Genomic DNA, 22,402 nt, shown 5'->3' with positions numbered 1-22,402 from the left:
CGTCTTTTTTTGTTTACAGATTTATGTTTATTTATAACATAACAAATCTGTTATTAAGCTGCTTCACATTAATTTAAACGATTTGACCGTGACAACCTCGTTTATTTGTTAAAAATCTTTAAATCCACATTATGTTTGTTTGAAAAAAAAAAAGACAAAATGAAAAAAGTCATTAACTTGATGTAAAAGCCGCGATGCTTGTTTAAACTGTAAGACAGGCAATTTATTTCTTTTTATCATTATTTCATTATTTTACTGACACTAAACTAAACACACTTTAACATGTGTCTTCTTTAGGCATTAGGCAGAACAAAGGCATCTTGTTGGTTAAGCAGAGACATGACATTGTTCTTCACATCCACAAAATAATCCCTCAAAGTTGAAACAGGTTTCCAGTGTGAGAAAACATGATTGACATAAGCTTCCACCACATCAGCTCGTCCACAGGGGTCCCTTTTACCCATATGGACAATATAACAACGATTATTCTCCTTATTTTTGATGTAACAGCCTTGCTGAACCATACAGCAAGCATAACCCTCACCTACATACACTTCGTAAGGAGTGATTGCAGCTGAACTTATTTTATATTCCTTATATTTGTTTAATAATCTATTTAGGTCCTGCAAGTACAAATCAATGAGAACGTTGATTGTTCTAACGGCATCCAAATAGTCTTGATCTGTCGGCTTCTTCAGTCGTGCCTGGTGGATCACCATCTGGATGTGGAAGGCAGCTCCATTCACCCAAATTTTTAACCCACGGGAACTCATCTGTCCATCAAGCAGCAGGGAGTTTTTGAGGACGGTGAGATGGTTGCTAATCTGAGATTCTAATCTGTTCAGTTCCTGTAGCAGGCTCGACTCATCGTGCATATAAATCCGATGTCGAGCCACATACTCTGACATAGTGTCACGGACAGACGAAGCTTTCTCTTCACCAAACACTCGATGGAACATGCTGTAGTTATCTTCGCTTTGTTCAGTTGTCTTGCCTGCTAGGATGATGTCGATGATGAGAGAAATAACGAAGGCACCAAGTCCAACAGCATTGGGGATAGAACTGATAGGGCCTAAAACCCCTCCCAAATTGATGGCATAGTCTGGTACTTTACCAAGAGCATCATCAGAGGCAGCATTGATCTGAGCGTTTGAGTCCAGACCAGAATATGTTAGCAAAGACGAATCAATGCCCACATCTGGTAGCACACATGGCAGTCGTAGTGATGTTTGATACCACCCAGTGGCAACCGCTGGAACATCTACATTTGACACTTCTTGGCCCATTTTCCCCTACACTGCAGTTTTAAAAAAGCTGATGGATCAACAAGCTCTGAAGACTCCAGAAAGCACGGTGAGGAAGAGACAGCTGCCTTTTAAAGGCAGTCGGAAAACTCTCTTAACCAACCAGTTCTCAAGATAGAAAGGCGTGCTTTCAGTTTATTTTGGAAAAGGACATATGCCCCTGGTACGAAAGTCCAGAAGACTGGCGCAAATATTAGCTTTAATAAAAGACTGATTAAACTGGTCTCGACAGGATTTTAGAAACTGCACCAATACAAGGACTTTCTCAGATCAGTAAACAATATAGTTTCAGTGACATAACTAGGACAAGGAAAAGGAGATCAGACAGTATTCTGCATCATCCCAGTTTTTCCTAGCAAAAAGTAGGAAGAATGTGAATTTTAAAATAATATGCATAGAAATAGAAAATCTCATTCAGACTAATTTGTGACAACACTGATAACTTTGGTAGTTTCCAAAAAAAGGGGAATTTTAGAACTAAATAAAATACAATTATAAACACAAAGCTTTATAATCCATAAATAGGACTCGTGTCTTTACTTAGTAATTTACTATTCATTGTCTTTAGCCATTTATTTAGCCATTTAGCTGTTTAATATTTTATATTAAACAGCTAAATGGCTAAATAAATGTGTTTGTGTTATCATGCATCATTTACTGCTGTGGACAAATAAGAGGCAACTCCAATTAAATCATAAATCAGCATTATTACATATTTTAAGAAAGGTTTCGCCAAAGGATGTTATTCATTCAACAAAATTGCTTTTACTAAGACTTTAGATGTTAACGCAATAAATGAAATATACAAATGAGACGATCTCACCTATGCCCTGCGTGATCCTGTCACTGAGCTTAACATGTGAACATTGCTGTAACTTGATTTCCAATACATTTCAATCACTCAATAAAATTTGTCATTTAGACAAAAAACTGTCTCGACTAATTCTTGCCAGGCCAACGTAAGCTGTAAAAATATTTTTAAAACATATATGTTAGTATTCACTCGTTTTTGTTAGCAGTCAGCATATGAGACCGTGCGTTTAAAAAAAACACCAAAGCCTGGAGAGGAAGTGACCTCAGCCTTTCTATGACAGATTTGCGTGGAGTGGGAATTTTAATATACAGTGATATCTATTTCTCGCTCTATCCAAAAAGGATTGTGTAGTAGACAGTGAATAAATGACTAGACGCATATATTTGATAGAAAACATCAATAGCATGTAGACGTTACTACATTAAAGTATATTCATATAATAGTATGTGCTTATCGCATACGTTTTGTATAATTTAAGCCGTGTTACACCACGCATGTATTACGTTGTGTTATAACAACAACAATAACATTAACAATAACTTCAGTAATAATGTGGTCCCTTTTACTGACAGCTGCCCTCAGTGGTAAGGTGTACGAGGATATTTGAATGCATCGTTATTTCCTGTTCCACTGATGTATCGCTTGTCCAAGTGAAAGGCACTTCAATGTATTTTAGCTTTAAGTGTTTACTCGTCTCTTACGCTTGTTTTTTCAGTCATCACAATGTAGTCTGTTTTTCAACAATGTTTGGTGAACATTCGGAAGCGACCCGGTGGCTTGGACGTTTAGCGGGATACGCTAGCGAGGTAATGTTAGCACGCAGGCTAACGCAGAGTTAGCATTCGGCTAAGTCATATTTGGATAATTGTGGTTATATTGTTTATTTGATTTTTCCACACTGACTGTGTGTTCGCACACACTAAACATATGATCAGTAACCTGCTAACTCTCGTGCACAGTGATTGACTCTTAGCTCATGACGAAACTAACACTGTCAATCAACAAGTGGTCGTTTATTTATTTTTCTGTTCTGCGTAGGTGTTCTGTTGTCTGAGCAACACAGTCGTCTTTGCCGTTTATTTGTGCACATAATAGCGTAAATTATCTCAGCTGACGTTAATAAACTCTAAAATCCATCTAAAATTGTAAAGTACATGTCTGTATTTTCAATTGTTATGTAACGTCCACTGATAATCTACGCCCTCGCTACCGTTTTTTTCACTGTCCCATTTTCCCGGTGTAAACATGATCGCGACAGATTGCGAGTGTGTGTGTGTGTCCATCCCAGCAGCTCTGCATGAGTCACTCACAAACACGATAACATACATTGACAGCTCGGATGACGAGTCGTTCTATGTCTGTAATACAAAATATTTTCATTAAAATTCCATTACGTTGTCGCAAATCGCCATTAAATCAACTACCGGTTTTATTTTATGACAGAGAACATGTTTGATTAAAGTCTGAGCCACTTACATACAAACAACCCATCGTACCTCATACATTTGCCCCAAATAATTGATCAAAAATGTCGAATATGTATATATCAGAATGTCCAGTGTCGTTTGATTTAATCTAATCAGTTGCAACAGTAATGCATTTTTTGCAAGTATACAATAAAAAGTCAACAGATTGTATAGGTCAGTAAGTGATTTTGGCCACTGGCTTCTTGATCTTAAACGTTCCTCAAATCAAAACAGCAGGTGACGCTACAGATCGGCTTCATTTTAATTTGCCTTCTCAAGTGAGGACAGAGGCAGAATATTTGACATTTGTTGAGCATGGTGTTACGATTTGCGAGTAGTACAAGCTGTAGGATCTATATTTTTATTGTTTGTAATGTTTTAGCATCTTTTAAACTACTTATGTCCTTCTATGAGCCAAGTGAAACAGTTACATTATGACATGACACAACATTTATTTTGTGTCTGTTTGCTGCTGGTTACTGGCAGACATTTCAAGGTCAATCCTGCTTTAGAAGTCAAAGTACAAAGAAATGTGGCACAATTGTGCTACACAGTACAAAATATTTGCTATATTATATAGCAAATAATTACTACAATTTCAAGTAATTAAAGACAGTGAGTCCATGTTTTGATCTTTAATCTATCACTGTGTGCTATTAAAGCCCATGGCTACTTTGCTAACTAAAGAAATAAAAAACAACAACAACAGCTTCATTTTATGAATGAGGTGAATGAAATAAGATTGGTAACAGCAGCATACTTGGTCATCATAAATGTCCAGTTCCAATGTCGTCATGGCAAGAGCAGCTGTGCCTGAACTACCGAGCCTGAACATTTCCCCCTTCTCTGTCTCTGCTTTCCTTTAAGTGAGTGACATGGACAACTCTGTCACATTGTGGCAGTTCCTTCTGCAGTTACTACTAGACTCGAATAATGAGCAACTCATCTCCTGGACCAATGACGAAGGGGAGTTCAAGCTGCTGCAGGCTGAAGAGGTGGCCCGGCTGTGGGGTGCCCGGAAGAACAAACCTAACATGAACTACGACAAACTCAGCCGGGCCCTGCGATACTACTATGACAAGGTAAAGCACACAGCAGCGTTTCTCAAACTGTGGTTGGGTTTGGTTAAGTGTATTTTCCTGTTATTTATTTGGTGAAGCCAGTGGTTGATGCTAACACAGAAGGCTAAACTTTAAAGGAATAGAATGCAAAACGGAACCATCTCTTTGCGGTTAAACAGTTAGCTATGGTGTATGTATTTGTTATCGTGTCTATTGGCTGCTTTTGATTCATCAGTGGATTGTCTGACCACACAGCAGAAGAGGTGGTGCACAGAAACACGATAACCAGTTAATTAACAGCAGTTTAAATTACCGGTTCTCGAGGTTTATTAAGTGACCATGTTTTAACTGGAGAACCTTCTAGTGTGTGACCCTCCCCACCAGCCTTTGCATGACTCGATGAATAAAAGAATGAATCTCTCAACCTCACTGAGGTTGTATTGAAAAACAAGTCGCAAAACAGCAGTTGTTTGGGCGTGACATTTTCAGAGTGGTTAAAGTTCACAGCTCACATCACTCTCTGTCTCAGAAAGAGAGAGTGCTGTCTGTCCTTCCTTCTGTCTGTGGTTTGACAGAAGCGCTGCCTAACCCTGTGGGCGGTGTGGCCAGAGCTGTTGTGGTATGTTAGTGGCTGCTGGTTCTGCACAGACAGGGAGTAGGGATCCATCCCATTCTCAAGGCTTTTCAGTGGTCTCACTTTTCTATTTTTGACCTGCAGTGCCACTTCAGTGGACACACACACACACTGACTGAGGGAGAGCCTCTTTCATTTAGTCACTCTTGTCCCTGCGGTTGTTGAACTAACTGCCTCGACCTTTCTGTTTTTTTGCAGAACATCATAAAAAAAGTAAATGGTCAAAAATTTGTGTATCGCTTTGTGTCCTACCCCGACATCCTGAAAGGGGAGGCCGTCACACGGACAGAAGATGTGGGTGCTGGAGGCATTCCATCTCTAACAAGAAGAGACAGCACTTTACAGGAGGGGGAGTCAGGCGACAGAACCAGGCTGGGTGGAGGTACAGCAGCTCTGGGCTCCAGCACCAAACAGTCCAACCGTAATGACTACATCCACTCTGGTATGTACACCTCCTTCACACTCAACTCCCTGCAAAACAGGCGTCAGCTCTTCAAGTCCATCAAAATGGAGAACCCAGCAGAGAAGATGGCTGACAAACGTGGACTTGCTGATACGGCCCAGAACCAGCAGCTACAGCCCACTGCTCTGCCAACCGTCATCAAGTTTGGAATCACCCCACCAAAGCCAGCACCAGCACCTCCACACCAGGTCACCGTGGAGCCCAGTCTGCTCTCCAACCAAGCAGATTCTCTACAGGCCCCGCCCCTCAGGGTTGGGGACATCAGCACGCACTCCACGCAGCCATCCACTACCCACTCAGTGTATGCATTTGAAGTGATCCGTCCAACTGAATTCACCTTGTCAGACCTGACACCCACCAGTCCCTCACCCAGCCTGGTGCCTGACTCCTCCCAGGAGCTGGTGATTGACAGCGACATCGAGTCTGGATCATCCCAGCCAGCAGAGAGTCAAGCACAGGACAAGGCTAGTACACACCGCACAATCACACACCTTTATACGCACACACACACACACACACAGTTGGCTAAATGTTTCTAAATTTAAAAAACGTTTTTTTATATGGTTAAAAATACCAACAATCCCCTGAAGGAAACAGACAGTATGACACCATAGAGACGACCTCTGACCCTGCTACATTTGTCCTTTAAAAGCTGTGATTGTCTGAACAACATTAACAACAACATTATTAAGTAGAACGGTTTACAAGACGAAAATCACTACTTCGAAAATGTGTAAATGTATAATTTGTTTAAATGTTAACCTTACTAAATTCACTATTTCCTTTTTGGAACCAGTCTTTAGTCAAAGCAGATTACTGTTAAAATGACTGTCATTTTGTTCCTGGTCGTCAAGGATACAGGAAATCTTTAGTGCTCGTCTAATGCACTACGGCACATGTGAAACAAAGTGACAGGTGTTAAAATGATTGTTGTTGTTTTTCCTTCAACTCTGTACAGGTGGACAGCAGCCTGGGCCTCTCTGGAGACGAGACCAGCTTGGTGGACGCGGAGACCAGTTCGTCGTCAGTGAGCAGCTCCACCACAGTCAGCACTCAGAGCTCAGGAAAGACACGCAAGCTCCCCAAAATCCTGCAGATCAGCCCACCAGCCCTGTTGGTCACCGCCTCCGACTTCTCCCCCTCCAACCTGTGCAGCCCATCACTGCCCACGGCCTCACTCACACCAGCAATGTTGCAGGTCAGAACTTTTGTTTTTTTTCCTGACACCAACCATCGCAAAATTTAAAAATCCAAGTGGAAATAGAAAATAATTAAGAAACACTGTTTTAATCCATCACCTTAGTTAGCAGGCAACACTTCACTTCCACCACTGCTCCACTATATTGGTATCGGTTGATATTGGAATAGAAAATTAGGTGTTTGGACAATATCGGCATTTCTGATATCAGGTAAAAGTTCATATCAGACATCCCTAGTTAAAACTCTGTTCTTGACCGACCAGCAGGTGGCAGCACATTCAATGAGCCAGGCTTTCAGTATAGTTTAGGCTTGAAATTGTTTCTCAAAAACAACTTGAGACCTACAAATATTTCCTCATCAGAACATGTTTTGACAGATGCCACCAATACGTCTGTGTGATGATCAGTTCAGTAAGAAGTCATTTGAGGAGAGCAGATGAACCAGTAGAACTGAATCACGCACACATTCATATAACGACAGACAGCAGAGAACTCCTGACCAACTTCTCCAGCATTTGTCCTGGTTTCTATACACCTGCCTATGAACAAACAACAATATACTGTGTTAATTCCTCCTCAGACCCCCACCCTGTTGCTGACCCCCAGCCCACTACTGTCCAACATCCACTTCTGGAGCACGCTCAGTCCAGTGGCCCCCCTCAGCCCAGCTACACGGCGGCAGGGAGGCCATCTGTTCCAGTTCCCCTCTGTACTCACTCCTGGATTCCAGATTCCTGTACACAGTGCTGATGGGACCAACACACCTGGGCCTATTTCACCGGACCCTCAGAAGACGTAAAAGTCCATGTGGTGCATGGCAACACACACACACACACACACACACAGACTGACCCTGGTTCTTGCTTCCACCTCAGGACACTCATGTGGAAGCTCAGACATTTCCATTCCCCACCGTTCTGGTGCTTTACAGTATCCTGACATTTAAACTAACTGCAGAGATGATGTCACCATCGTCATCATGATGACATCACTTGTTTCATGTCATCATACACCCCAGGCATGCCTCACTGATGCCACTGTTCTGTTAGCACTAAGGGTTTGTTTTGGTTTTAACCCAGGCAGATCCTGAACAAAAAAAAAAATGGAGGAATTTCCATGGCAACGGTGTGTGTGTGCGTGTGTGAACGTGACCCTCAGCAGCTACAGTCGCCTTCACACCGATACACAAAACAGCTGTAGATATTTAAAGCTTTAGATGTTTTTGTTTTTTTTTAAATATATCTTTATATGGTGCAGTGTTCTGGACACATGGGCCGTCATCTTCAGTCTGGACAGTTCTCCTCCACTGACACTGACCCTGCTCCTCAGTCTGTGGACCCTGCTCCTCAGTCTGTGGACCCTAGGCTCTCAATACTTCTTTCAACGAGCATGTAACACCTGCCTTTGCTTGCTTTAAAAACCTTACGACCTACAGCCATGTGAAACGAACTTGGGGAACTTTGGGCTCTGGCCCTCTTTTACTGTTTTCTTCTGTGTACTTTTGTACATCAATGATAAACGTGCTCTGAAGGGCAGCGTGGGCATGTCTGCCTCCAGTCGCTAAGCTTTCAGGTGGAAATGAATGAAAGAGAGTGAAGCCATAACCCTTCTCCAGCGTCCACTCCACAGGTGGCCTCTCACTAATCATTTACGTCTTACTGCTGTTGAAGGGCAGCCAATGTGTTCACAGATGAAGTATTTATTTTTTTAAATAAGTGGAAATGTAAAATTTAAAAAAAAAGATGGAATTGTTCACGTTGAGCAGATTTTAGGAGCTTCAAAGACCAGGGTGATGCTGTTCGTATGTTTGCACAGGAAATCAAAGGGAGGTCTTGACAAGAACTGGATTAGAAGTCACGACATATAAAAATCTATTTCTAGCACAAATAGAAACAGACGGTGGAATTCTTTCCTCCTGCACCTCAGACACTGACATTTGTGTTTTAACACCGTCTTAAAGCCACCGGAGTTCCTACATGCCGGTGCTTTGACCCAACAAGAAGACTAACAAACTGTTATCTCAGTCCTGGACAGGTGTGTGTGTGTGTGATGAGATGTTACCTGCCTTATACCTGCAACAACATTCAGGATTAACACAGTGAAAATAGACTTTTCCTCGTTCATCACAGGAGGTTGGTTAAGAACGGTTGTCGTCAAATGTTAGAAATAGGGGAGGGGGGGGACCGAACCAAGTCGAACGTCAGAACTTTAATCTTCATTTACGCTTTCTTTGCTCGAGTCTTTGTTTTAGTCTGTGTTTACTGTGTCAGTGATTTGAAAAACCATAATCATGTCACCTTTGACCTGCGAGTGATCGAACAACTCTGACTTCAAGCACTTCGATCCTTTGGGGTTTTTAGCCATGAAAGAAGTCAACAAACATTGAAGCCATAATGAGACAAATAGCTACGAGTTTAAACTTAAACGATTCACATCGCACCTAATACAGGTGTGTGTGTGTGTGTGTGTGTCAGTCAACTGTCACTCTCTGACCCAGTACTGGTTGATTAAGAAATGATGTGGCAAAGGGGAACATTATGTTATTATCAACTTATCTGACAGAAGTGACCTTGACCCTGACTTTGACCATCACATACATACATACATACATACATACATAAATACATACATACATACTGTGCCTTATCACTGCCAAGTCACTCCAGCAGAATAGTTGGTGTCCCCCCACCCCAGCCCTCCAGGTTCATCCTACAGACATGTTCTCATACCATAGACCAGTGGTTCCCAACCCTAACATTTGACAACTCTCGCAGAAGGGGGGTCATTCCAAAAAAAAATCTTTTTTTAAGTTTTGTGTAAATATGAAGCGTTATTTTTTATTGTGTCAACATGTGGGAGAAATGGGTCCTATGTGCGATGGGTGGGTGGGCCACAGAAAATAATTGGGAACTACTACAACGGGCTAAATCAGGAGTGAGACCACGTACTGCAGCTCCTGTTTTTATTAGGCCGTACCCCTACGCCTCCCAAAAAAAAACTGTTCATCAATATTTGTTAGATATAAAGGAAGAAAGCTACTCTGATGATATCAATATCTGTACTGCTTTGTTTAATCCTGTATTTTCTGTAACTGATGTCAATTATTGTCTATTTTTCTACGACAGGGGAGACGGGTGGGCGGGGGGGGGATCTGCTGTTTTAATCATCTGCTTCATTTATCTTTGTCTCCAGGAGGGGGCTGTGCTATGCTTCTATTGTTTTTATTTTTAAGGAAATCAAAGCCTTAGGTGGGGGGATGTGAACCTATGTTTTTATACGTCTGTGTTTTGATATGGTGTTGATGTTGTACCTGCAGATGTTGTGATCAAACGTTTGCACTTAAGAAAAAAAAATGGGGGCAGTTGCTTTTCTATGACGTGTTTCCTCTGGTGACGCCTTTGTTGACATTTGCATACAGAGTAAAGTATATTTTCCCAAAGGGAGGAGACATTTATGCACTTGCTGTTTTGTACCAGGACAAAGAATTGAGTCTAATCTTCAGTGTCTGACGTTGAAGACATTACCACTCAATGGTTATTTATTTGATTGAACTTCAACTCCAATAGAATTGATTTGTTGTGGGGTTTTTGTTTTTTTTAATTTGTCAATTATTTCTAGCCCATCTCTCGATGAGGTATCATTTACATTGTTCACTATTTGTAACAACAAATACAAGATTGTTGTTTTTTGTTTTTAGAAAAAAGAAAAACTTAAATGACCCAACTCTGTATTTCTGTCCAGTTTTGTTTGATGTCTGATGCTTTTTAAAGTCATGTTTACAGGCTGCTTGTCTTAAGTGGCGTTCTGACAAAGGACGGCTGTAGAAGAAGAGTTCCAACAGGGAAACATCAGCGATGAGAATAAAAATTCTGAGAAACTGACACATGGTTTCGATTGGTTTTTAATCCTCCAGTTTAAACATTGTTTTGATGAGGGATTTAAAATAAAATAAAAAATCTCAGTGAAATTGTCTCTTCGTAGAGTTGGTCTTGTAGAACGTGGAGAATTTCTTTTTAAACTATATATGTGTGTACATATGTGAATATATAAATATGTATATATTATATATATGGGGTGGCCAACATGGTGCCCGGGGGCACCTTAGGTAGCCCCCATGTACTACCTAAGGTGCCCCCGGGGGTATGTTTTAAAAATAAAACTATTCAACAAAACTGTGCTTTTTCATTCAGTTACACCTGCAACGATGTATAAATGGATCCAATAACAATGGTAAGAAGAGTGTCTACTAATGTCTGTATTAAACAAGTAGCTCTTCGTATTACTGAGTACCCTTGAATGTAGCTCTTAGTTTCAAAAGGGTTGGAGACACGTGTATATATATATATATATATACACACATACAATAATATTGATGTTGAGGACAATGACTGGACTAAATGAAAAGTCTCCACAAGACCAATTCTACAGACACTTTCACTGAGACTATTGCTTTCACTTAGATTTGTTATATTTATACATATGTATGTATATATATATATACACAAATATGTATGTGTATATATATATACACACAAGAAGGAAACAAAATCAGATTTTAACCAGTACAGAATTTTTTAAATTTAATTGTTTATAGTTGACATATTTAAAGTGTCAAAAAAAGAATTCCCCGGACATCTCCTCCTCCTCAATGAGGTCACAAAACCTCCCATTCACTCACACCTAATGAGAATGGAGACATGGATTGACATTAGCAACCAATGAAATCATCAGTCGAGACTCTGACTGGACCAGACCACCACCAGGAAGCCACAGAATGCCCGCACACACTCTTCTACATACTATACACACACGCATAAATCATTTAGTAAAGAATAAAGTGCCATGTGAACGGACAGAAGTCCAAGTCAAACTGATATACAAAATATACAATATTATATTTTGTCACCAGGATTTTCCTTTAAGTCAACATCAATTCTTGTAGGTGCCGTAGGGTTCTGGAGGGAACTCACCTCTCCATGGACCCGATCTAACGGAAGGTTTGGTTTAGGACTCAGGTTTTCTAGTCGAACCAGGTCAGGTCAGAGTTCTTCAGCAGCTTGGTGGTTCATCCTGGGTCCACCTCTGAGCTGAGAGCGGTGCTGGTCACCACCATGTCCACGACCAGCTGGCTTTGTTCTCCAAAACATCACATCATGAACTCCAGTCTTCAACAGAATCTCCAATGTCATAAACCTTTGTTTTTTAATGAACTTCCTGTCGTCTTCTTCTTTGCTCAGTGACAGGACACTGTCTATTAGCAGCACGTGTGCATGTGAGTGTATCTGTGAGTGTGTGTGTGTGTGAGTGTGTGTGTGAGTGTGTGTGTGTGTTCCTCATCCACTTTGAAACCTTCCTACAGCTGAGTGTGTTTAACCTAACGACCATGTGGGTGACCATCGTTGTCCCGTTTGGTGCGACAGCTGAGGAGAACTCTCTGTAGAACATTCTACAACTGTGTCTACAGGAGCTGATGCTGCTTTGACGGTAAAGGTTTATAAAAAGTAAAGACAATAAAAACGTATAGTTAACGACCTTGTTTTACACCTGTGACGTGTGGCTCGTCAGAGAGAGCTGACTTGGTCTTTGGACATGACAAGATAGATATCTATAGGGTAGGGGATGGTTGGGGGGGGGTCAGTTTATTTGGGGAGCGTCCTCATGTCTTCTGGTCCTCGGAGTATGCTGTCGACGACTTCTCTTTAATCTTCATGTTTTCAGGTGAACCTGAGTGGAGAACAAATATCTTCAGACGACAAAGTGTTGGGCAGGTGTACACGCTAACCTTAGCATTACCCTGCTGTCACAACATACAAACCTGATCATGAGCCTCACAGTCCCCCCCCCCCCCCAGCTGCTGGACCTATGGTCCCAGGACAGAGGCTGGTGTCTGCTGGTATCAAACCCATTTTGTGTATATGTGTGTATACTGTATGTGTGTATATGTGTGTGTTAAGTGGTATAACCTCACCACCACTCACCTTCTGCTGTGTGTTTTCTGTGTCGGTGCTGGATGTAAAGCAGCAGCATGAAAAGGCAGAAGCCGATCAACGAGGCGATGGTGCACAACAACAGGAAGTTGTAGCTTCCCTGGCTCTGGATCAGCTGCAGTGATGGAAACACAGAAACGTCTGGAGGCAGAGACTCACACTTCATTCAAACCAACAGTCTCTGCAGAGGAATGTCCTGCTGCTGCTGCTGCTGTTGTTGTTTTTCTATCTAATCAAACATCAACAGACATATAATTTTGACTCGTTTACTCACCGATCCTACAAGCAGCTGCAGCAGCATCTCTCCTGTGCTGGCACTGGTCACCAGGACGGTTGTTGCACAACCTGGGATTAAAAATAACTAGAATAAATACGTGTTAGTCCTCAGTCTGATGATGTCATCTTCATAGGTGTTATATTCTCTACACACAGCAAATGTGTTGAATTCTGACATCGTCTGATGAAGTGTGTGTTTGCGTGTCTTTCTGGGGACATTAGGCCCAGATTAGAGTTTGGATAAAGATTAGACACAAATCTAGCGTGTGTGTGTGTGTGTGTATTGGGAGTTGACCTTTGTAGTCCAGTAAGTCCTCGGTGTAGGCCAGCATGGAGGGAAACACACCACTGATGAAGAGTCCTAACAGAAAGGTGCCGAAAAAGAGGAACACAGGACTTGTATAAAAAATCATCAGGAAACACTGGACCGCGACTATCCCCATCTGTGGGAGACACAGGGAGACACAGGGAGACACAGGGAGACACAGGGAGACACAGGGAGACACACAGGGAGACACACAGGGAGACACAGGGAGACACAGGGAGACACACAGGGAGACACACAGGGAGACACAGGGAGTTCCAAAGAGTTTAAAAAGGTTTTAAAGCACTGGATGTGAATATACTAGTGTGTGTGTGTGTGTATGTGTGTGTGTGTGTGTTCGTACCAGGGTGAAGATGAGCAGGACGGGTGCCGTGTATTTACAGGACAGACAAATGAAGACCAGTCTTCCTAAAGTGATGGCAGCCCAAAAGACGCTCTCCAAATACCCAGCAGTTCTGTGAGCCATGAGTAAAGGAGGAGAAACTGCGTAGGTGTAGACGAACCCAGAGTAGGAGCCCTGTGACAAACAGGTGAGGAGAGGGCAAAGGTCAAAAGTTCAGGTTTTCCTGTCAAAACCCGGGGCAGATGTCCAAGAGTTTCTGACCACCTCAACACATCACACTGTCCACCTTAGGACTCTTTTAAGAACCTCAGTCCTTTAACTTAGTTCAGTTCTTAGGCCATGGTGCCCCCTACAGTCAGGTCGTGGAACTGTTGCGTCCTGTAAAGAGCAGCTAAAGACCCTGTCTTAACATAATCTGCTCTTATGTTTATATTTTTACATTTTAATAAAAAACAAGAGGAACGAAGTCCAATCGGAGCTGAATTGGTCATGTGAGCTGGAGGAACAAATGAGCCAATCAGAGCTGTGGTTGATGTCTTTGATCAAATCTGTCTACAGCAGCTTCTTACTCCTGACTTCACAGAATGATATGGACAACAGAATAAAAGCAAGCACTTTTCTAAATATGGAGCCTGTACATTCACATGTCACAGGAGTAATCACATCAAACATAGTCCAGGTACACTGGCTAATGGACAGTGTGTGATTTTAACTTACAATGATCCCATCGGTGATGAACAGAATGGCTCCACCCAGCACATGCAGAACGAAGAATGTGGCGGGCTGACCCCTGAGTTTGTCAGGGCTACAGCAGCCAAACACACTGTGTTGTCCTGGAGGACCAAAGACGGAGAGACGTTTGACAGTTTTTATAGAAATGCACATTTCTACACTGTTCTGTGACAAGGATTATTATTATTATTATTATTATTATTATTATTATTAGGCTTTTGTCCTTCAGTACTTTGTCCTTAGGTACTCTTTCTGTTTTACTTGAGTAAAAGAGTAAATCAGTATGTATGTGCCACTTTTGTAGTACAGTACTTTGACCTAAACACAGAATGTCAGTACTTTGAAAACCTCTGTGTACTCACTCACACTCTCTCACACACACACACACCTTGGCCACTGTCTGTGTTGTTGCTTGTGCTGGCCAGTGAGTCTCTGTCAGTCTCCGTCAGACGTGGACTGTTCCTGCAGCAGGGCAGCAGTCTCTCATGGTACATCAGTACCAGTACTGCAGCTGGAACAGGCAGCTGAGAGAGAGAGAGAGAGAGAGAGAGAGGAACAGTCAACACTGCAGCTCAGTGACTTCTGGTTCAGATCTGCATTCCTTCACAAATGAAGCCGACATGAAATGAAGTCATCAGTGAATTGTAATTATTAGCAATTACCCAGAATTTAAAGAACTTCAGGCAAAACGTCAAAACAATTTGGACTCTGTCTGTACTGAATGTTGATAACGATGTTAGATAAAAAGGTCAGAGACAAAAGAAGACAACTGGACACAACTGGAGACAACAAGAGGAGACAGCAGTAGACTGAGTACTGTGAACCACCTCTGTACAGTACTATCTTCACTCTTAGGCAAATACACACCTGCATATCTCCCTGCCAACTTCCCAGCAGTCAGTGCCACTGTTTTATCTACACTACACTTTAATAGTGAAGCTAACATGCTAACATGCTAACATGGGTCTTCTGTCTTCTTGTCCAACTTACATTGATGAGAGCCATGATCCAGAAGGCGTAGGACACGTTGGTGTTTATCAGGCCTTCGGTGTGCAGAGGGTACATGGACATGTTGTGCAGTCCTGTGCTGTGTCCAGAGAGGGTGCTGCGCAGGTGCTCCATGTCAGAAGATGAAGCGTTACCCGTCCGGTTAGCCATCACTATGCAGTTATCGTCAGAGAGGAAAGGATCGGCCACCAGGGGGCTGACCAGTGCCCCCAGACCGATGAAGAAATGTAGGGTCTGTGATAAGACATGGACAGAGTGATGAGAGTGTGAGGGACAGATGAGGACTTTAACCATCACCGTACTCTTGAACTTAAAGTTTGAGTCAGACCTGCTCTGCAGCAGACAGCACCATGAGGCAAGTATATATATATATATATATATATATATATATATAAAGAAAACAATCAACCCCTCGGGAGCAGCATATATACTGTTTACAGGCTGCCCCCCACAGGCACCAAGCATGAACTGACCAAAGACTAAACAGATGAGTTAGATAATCAGTGTTATCTTACCCATGGGTATCACCTCTGAAGAAGGGAATTTAAACACAATACAATGATGTAGTTCTGCAGTACTACAAATGACAGTTGAATTAAAAACGTCAAATTCCTCAATGTACCACTAGAGGGACCCCATGTACAACCAGTGGTATGTGTACTATAGATGGGTAACTACCAAACTAATCTTTGTTTAGCGGACTATTGCTAAGTGTATTAGTTCCATCAAAAACATTATTGTGAGGAGGAAAAACATTTATGATACACAAGGTAATGAACACAGACAAATATATTAATGTAGCAGACTAACAGTACAGTTGTTTAAAAGGCACAATAACAGTGTTTGGTTGTCATGAGTATAGAGAGCGCCCTCTTGTGGCAAAATCTGACACGAGTTTTATTGTTTATATATAATGCACTTCAAAGATTAGTCCACAAATTCTAGTCCAGAAAATACAGTAATGAGTCAAAGAGGTGTTGTTCCAGTGAAGCCTCCACTGTCCTAGGTCAAAGTTTGATAACAGCACCAAACTAACCTAACCTAAACTTAGTCAAGTATAGTTTTGGCTGTGCTCTTCTAGTGTCCTAGTAGGAGATAATTTGTGCCTCAGAAATGTGGTTCAGTTGGAAGAGCCATAAAAGACATAAATCTCTATGATTAGCCAAGACTAGGTTTTTGAATATTATTAAACAAAATCATTGAAAATCTATAGTTATTCAGGAGCAGGTCTGGAGGATCCACTGATCTGGGTTCTGGTCTCACTGCACAGCTGTGTCTAAGACTGAGTCATGAAGGCAGTCTGACTGATCCTGGTTCTTAATATTGATCTTTTTGATTGTTAGTCAACAAAGTCACATAACAGGTTGGGTGGCATCTACGGGCTGGATGGTATCTTCCCTTCTCTTCTCACCTTGTCTCCTCTCCTCTTCTCTAATCTGCACTCCTCTGCTTCTCTCCTCTTCCCTCTTCTCCTTACTTGTCCTCTCCTCTCCTCTCCTCTCACCTTTCTTTCCGTTTCTGTTGAGTGTGAGTAGCGGTGGTGGCGAGGAGTTCGTGAAAGTTTGCTTTCACTGTGTTTCTCCCTGGGGTTCATGACCAGGTCAGACTCAGCAACATCAGTCCAGGGGTTTCACTGACCACCATTTGGTTATGGCAGGGATAATACGTACATCAGGGGAACGAGTTAGGACGCACAACATGGTTTGTTTATTTTCTGCCCCAAACACTGAGCAAATGAAGAAGGGGGAGGAAGAGGTGGGAGGCACACGTTGGTCCATTTTTTTTTTTATCTTGTTCTGTGAAGTCGGCCATCTGGTTGACTCACAGGAACTGTGTTGATGGTAATGGTAGAGTGCAGCTGGTGCCACTCCTGGAGGGACTTTAGAAGGCAGCTGAACGGCTGTCATCACAGCTAATGACGTGACTGCCCTTTGCTGGCTTTTTGTTTTCCTTCAAACATGCTGCACGTGTTTACAATGGACGTCTTAATGTCAGTCACATGACCACTGTTTAAAGGCTGTGAGGGTGTGTTAATGACTGTGTGGTTGGTGGTGCGGAGTGACCAACATCTGACACCTGCTCTTCACAGAGGACGCTTCTAGTTGTACTTCAACATGGGATGGAGTCATGGGATTTGAACCAGCAACCCTTCAACCACAAGCCCTATCCATCAGCCTGTGGAATCGTCGATTCAGGAGAATCATGTGGTCTGTCATTCATAACAGACAACCGCTACAGTTGTAAAGGTTTGTGGTGTTCTCAGATGAACTGACTTTTTTTACTTATCTACTTTCATTATGAGTAATATTATAATGAACCAGAACCAGTGTTAATAAACATTTAGACACGCTAATGTTCGTTGACATTAGGTGTGTCTGTGTGCAGCTGTGCAGCAGCTTATGTTCAAACCTGTCACTGATCCAGGTCACTTCAGTCTAACAAGGTCAGGAGCAGGAACCTAAATCAGCCCAATCATCAACTTCTGCTGGAGATCAACCAGCCCTCACCTACACAAAAGTACTGCAGTACTGTAGATCAACCAGCCCTCACCTACACAAAAGTACTGTAGTACTGTAGTACTGGAGATCAACCCAAAGAACCCAGAGACACTGTCTACGTCCTCCCTGTTCTCCTCTGACCTGCAGGAAGATGTTGGAGTCCTTCTGGAACAGCTTCACCAGCTGCAGGTTGGAGATGGTGTCAATGATCCCCATGGCAACGCCAATGACCGCCATGGCGATGGACAACAGCATCACGTCATGACACAGGGGTATGATGGTGAAGACGATGGAGATGGTGAGAGTGCAGGAGAAGAGAGCTGAGAGACACGACAGGAGCCTGGAGGACAGACAAGGACACAGCCAGAGTGACACACAACAACTGACGCACAACTGACCTGCAATAACTGACACCCAACAACTCACACACAACATCTAATACACAACAACTGACCCACAAAAACTGATGTAGGCTACAACAGCTTTTTTTGCGTTTGGTGTGAACACCCCGAATTTTTTTAAAACACTAAATAAAAAATATTTGGATTCAACAGCTGTCAGGTCATTGCTAATGTTTGACTTAGGCCTTGGGGTGCAGGTGCCATCATGACATCATCACGGATGGAGTTGAGCCAAAGGTCAGCACGGGTTTGGATTAAAGATCCAGGCTGAGTTAATGTCTGACTGTGTTTAACCACATTCATGAAGAGGATTAATATTAGGAGTGAAACAAACCACAACCTTGAACCTGACACAGCATCAAACAGGGCTTTTCAGTTCCAAACCCTAACCACATAGGCGTGTGTGTGTGTGTGTGTGTGTGTGTGTGTTTAGGCAAAACCTTATACTGTATAAGTACCTCTGTGAACTTTCACTTACATGTTCAGAGTCTACTTTAAAGTTTTTTAGATATCTCTCTTTAACCTGTCAGTAATATTAATTCCACAATGCTGTTATTTGAAAACATTTGTGACTCAGATGTTAAAACTGCCTGAGCAGCCCTGACCCCAACCCTAACTGGAAGGCGTCTGAACGGCTGTCACTAGATGAAGTGCATTCATGACTAAAACCAGAAATTCACATTTATTTATTTAGTTTTTTATGTGTTGAATAATAATAATAGTAGTAGTAGTATACATTATTTTATGATTGTAAATTATGATGAATGTACTGGAAAAATAAATACGTCATTTTACTACTGAAATTAATTTTATTACTAACGAAATAGTAAATTCATTTCTTTATTATTTAATAGTGACATAGTCATCGTCGTTGTGGTATTAGTGGTAGTACTAGTTTAAGTAACATCATTACTTCATTACTTGTTTTTACATTTAGGACGATAAAACAAGTTCTACAAATACCTCTAATAAATGTAATGAAAACGTTTTTATTATTAATATAATAATTATTTTTGACTGATAATTATGTATAGATGATATATCCAACCTACTTATTAATAAAGTAGTAGTGGCAGTACTTATAGTATTAGTTATATTACTTCATGACGACCTGGAACCACACTCACGTTTTCTTGAAGAGACCTCCCAGGCCGCTGCCGACCAGCAGGAAGAACTGCTGGAAGAAGAAGACCCAGATGATCTGCTGCAGACTGGACTGGGTCTGACACCTCAGGTCCAGGATGGTGGGACCCAGAAAGGCGATACAGAGTCCGAAGCTAAAGAAAACGCTCCAGTAGGTGAGAGTCTGCGGCCAGTGGAGCTTAAACAGCGACCAGAGCCGATCGTCCACCAGCGTCATGGCGTTTTTGTTTACAGTCAAAAAAACAAACAAACATACAAACAAAAAGACACAGACGTTACTCTGGACGGCGGCCCATGGCAAGTTGACTTTCTAAGTTTCGACAGTCAGCCACAGGGCTTCTTCAGTCTGGTGAACGTTCAAGGCTGTTGACGCGGACGTGGCGCTGATTGGGTGACGTCTCAAAAACCCCGCCCACTTTACCTGGTCGTTGAAAGGATAAAAAATATATACGTTTTAAAACCGATCTACCTACGTACACACCTGTTTGACTTGTTAAGAAGTAATTAAAATAATTACAGTTCACTTAATGAAATGCACTGCAATCAAACAGAACGCACAATAGACAAAAATTAATAAATCAATATTCACACACACAAACACTCGCGGCCTTTTTATAAGTCGACTTTCAAACGAAGAGAGACAGACATGAACTAGATGGCGCCGAAAGGCTATTCAAACATTTGGAATGTTTCAAGACGCAGTACATAGAATTAAAGAGACCAGTGAAACTGGCAGTGACAACCATATTAAAATGTATATTGAAATATGCACGTGAATATTGAGAGTCTATTTTAGAAGCAATGACTAAAAGTACAACCAGTTTGAAGCAGTAACAGCTTGAAGCAGTAATTGCTGTTACTGGGTAACACGTAGCGAATATAGTGGCATGTTAGCCGTGTTAGCACACAGTACGTACAGGAGTATCAACATTCTACTTTTAAAACAAACAAACAAACAAAAACAGTCTCTCTCTATTAAGGCTAGACCAGGCTAACTCGGTCAACGCCGTCACCCCTCTCCCCCTTCTTTAGTCGTCATCAATGTGTGTTGCATTTCTGCTACTGGAGCCATTTAGGAAGAATTTAGGGTTCCCCCGTAAATTCGCTTAAACATGTTGATATTTTAGCATCGTGTTCTTGGGCGTGTCTCTAATGTACTGTTACTATATCCTTCCTAAAAATAAAATGAAATGTTGATAGAAAAAAAGGGATTGACTTTGGGTGTGCTCTTGTCGATCGTGTTTATCCGGTTGCCTTATTCGCTAACAGAACATCCGTTTTGTTCCTGTACTTAGAGTACAGTAGTACTGCGGGCGGAGTATGTGTACATTTGAATGCTACGTAGACACCTGTCAAAACTCCAGTACAGATGAACGAGTGGCAGCTATTCACATCTGCACAATACCGCCGTCTAGTGTCAACGTTTGTCAACATGTATCGTAACCATATCTGTAGTTCGTGCTTCAACACCTCCAGCTGATCGCTTCTTGACATAATTAACTGTATAAATGTTACGAAATGACTTTGAGCAGATGGACGTTTGGTTGAATTCAATATTATATTTATTTAAAATCAACATGACGCTCGTTGACGACAATACATTCATTTTCTCAGTGCAGACAAATCACAGAAATATCACACTTCATACAAAATTTAACTTTTTATAAAACACTTAAAACTTCTGTTCATTTACTTTTAAACACAGCGTTTTATCCTTTCAAACGTAGCATTATAGTCACTTTAAGAAACAAGAACATCTGTTAAAATACCTATACTTCTCTAGTAGTACTTCTCTGTTCTTAGGGTATTTAAAATAGTTTCATTTACCACAACTAACACAAGGTAGTACTGTACTCGGGTCACTCGCTGAAGGGGGGGGGGGGGGGGGGTTCCTTAAATGAAAACTCACCTTTTTTTACCTTGTACTTCTCTAACCTCCAGTTTTCTTACTGTCAGCAGGGGGTTGTTGGGTCATAGCAGGATTTCTCCATCACCTCTGGTCACATTTAGAGGTGAAAAAAACAAGCAATGATGAAGGAGAAGATAAACTAGGTGAGAACATAAGAGGAATAATAATAATAGTTATAAAAATAATATGTTCAAGAGAAACGAGAGAAAAAAATCAAATTCAGATTATGGACCAGATGAAACCAGTTCCAAACCAGAGACAACCCTGAGAATGGACTGCTGACTTCAGTTTAAACTCAAGCAGTGTTATTTATCTGGAGGATCAAACCACACGAAGAGTTTTCAAGAAGTCTACAGCAAATCGTTTGCTTTAAAAAAAAAAAAAAAACAACAAATATTTTGAATAGACATTTTTCAAAATACAACCAAACCAAGTCAAGGGACTTCAACTCTACACTTTTGTTCGCCTTTTGTCTCTTTATTGAGCACGTAGCTCCCTTCACCTGACCTGTAGGTGCTGCTAACAACGTTATGTTCTACCATCCACGCATACACTTGTATTGTTTTACATGAATGTATTCTTGTTGAGTGGGTCAGATGTGATTTACTGTCTGCACCTACAGGATAGTACGTTAGCATCGCACTAGCTTTGACTTTTGTTCTTTTCATTCAAAGTAATCCTCTGTGAGGCTTACTTAAGTACTCGGAAGGTTGTAATCCTCCGTGAGGCTTACTTAAGTACTCGGAAGGTTACGTCCGTTTCCTACATAAAGTCTTCTGTTATGACAGCAGTGAAGGAAACAGTGTTTGCTACAGCAACAAAACAGTGGACCAAGGAGT

General features: G+C 41.6%; 2 protein-coding genes across 4 annotated transcripts; one reads left to right on the top strand and one right to left on the bottom strand.

Annotated features, from left to right (window-relative positions):
• The first annotated feature begins 1,503 nt into the window (after positions 1 to 1,503).
• Positions 1,504 to 10,384, top strand: elk4 (ETS transcription factor ELK4). Of its 2 annotated transcripts, XM_008320783.3 has the most exons (5): positions 1,504 to 2,924; positions 4,452 to 4,666; positions 5,478 to 6,206; positions 6,701 to 6,940; positions 7,522 to 10,384. In XM_008320783.3, exons 2-5 carry the CDS (start codon positions 4,460 to 4,462, stop codon positions 7,738 to 7,740), a joined length of 1,395 nt encoding a protein of 464 aa, XP_008319005.1. In that variant the 5' UTR covers positions 1,504 to 2,924; positions 4,452 to 4,459; the 3' UTR covers positions 7,741 to 10,384. The 2 variants fall into 2 exon arrangements, with proteins under 2 accessions (XP_008319005.1, XP_008319006.1); XM_008320784.3 differs by lacking the exons at positions 6,701 to 6,940; positions 7,522 to 10,384 and having other exon boundaries at positions 5,478 to 5,661; positions 5,762 to 6,194.
• A 442-nt stretch (positions 10,385 to 10,826) lies between these two features.
• Positions 10,827 to 20,080, bottom strand: LOC103386492 (major facilitator superfamily domain-containing protein 4A-like). Of its 2 annotated transcripts, XR_003051097.1 has the most exons (11): positions 19,639 to 19,871; positions 18,252 to 18,450; positions 15,595 to 15,846; positions 14,993 to 15,128; positions 14,590 to 14,705; positions 13,873 to 14,046; positions 13,500 to 13,647; positions 13,203 to 13,273; positions 12,920 to 13,043; positions 11,912 to 12,665; positions 10,827 to 11,621 (listed from the first exon to the last, which is right to left on the bottom strand). XR_003051097.1 is itself a non-coding variant. In XM_008320786.3 (10 exons), exons 1-10 carry the CDS (start codon positions 19,869 to 19,871, stop codon positions 12,598 to 12,600), a joined length of 1,521 nt encoding a protein of 506 aa, XP_008319008.1. In that variant the 5' UTR covers positions 19,872 to 20,080; the 3' UTR covers positions 10,827 to 12,597. The 2 variants fall into 2 exon arrangements, 1 of the variants encoding a protein (XP_008319008.1); XM_008320786.3 differs by having other exon boundaries at positions 10,827 to 12,665; positions 19,639 to 20,080.
• Positions 20,081 to 22,402: the final 2,322 nt, after the last annotated feature.

This window comes from Cynoglossus semilaevis, chromosome 11, assembly GCF_000523025.1.
Source record: "Cynoglossus semilaevis isolate Cse_v1.0 chromosome 11, Cse_v1.0, whole genome shotgun sequence".
NCBI lineage: Eukaryota > Metazoa > Chordata > Actinopteri > Pleuronectiformes > Cynoglossidae > Cynoglossus > Cynoglossus semilaevis.
Note: the sequence above shows the minus strand (reverse complement) of the source record. Positions and strands in the feature narration are given on the sequence as shown.

Excerpts from the sequence above, each read along its gene's own strand:
- LOC103386492 (XM_008320786.3), bottom strand. The coding sequence starts at position 19,871 with ATGACGCTGGTGGACGATCGGCTCTGGTCGCTGTTTAAGCTCCACTGG. Across the intron at positions 14,047-14,589 it reads TCATCACCGATGGGATCATT|GGCTCCTACTCTGGGTTCGT; the intron begins GTAAGTTAAAAT and ends TGTTTGTCACAG. Across the intron at positions 13,044-13,202 it reads TGCAGCTGCTTGTAGGATCG|CTGATCCAGAGCCAGGGAAG; the intron begins GTGAGTAAACGA and ends CCATCACTGCAG.
- elk4 (XM_008320783.3), top strand. The coding sequence starts at position 4,460 with ATGGACAACTCTGTCACATTGTGGCAGTTCCTTCTGCAGTTACTACTA. Across the intron at positions 4,667-5,477 it reads TGCGATACTACTATGACAAG|AACATCATAAAAAAAGTAAA; the intron begins GTAAAGCACACA and ends GTTTTTTTGCAG. Across the intron at positions 6,207-6,700 it reads AGAGTCAAGCACAGGACAAG|GTGGACAGCAGCCTGGGCCT; the intron begins GCTAGTACACAC and ends AACTCTGTACAG.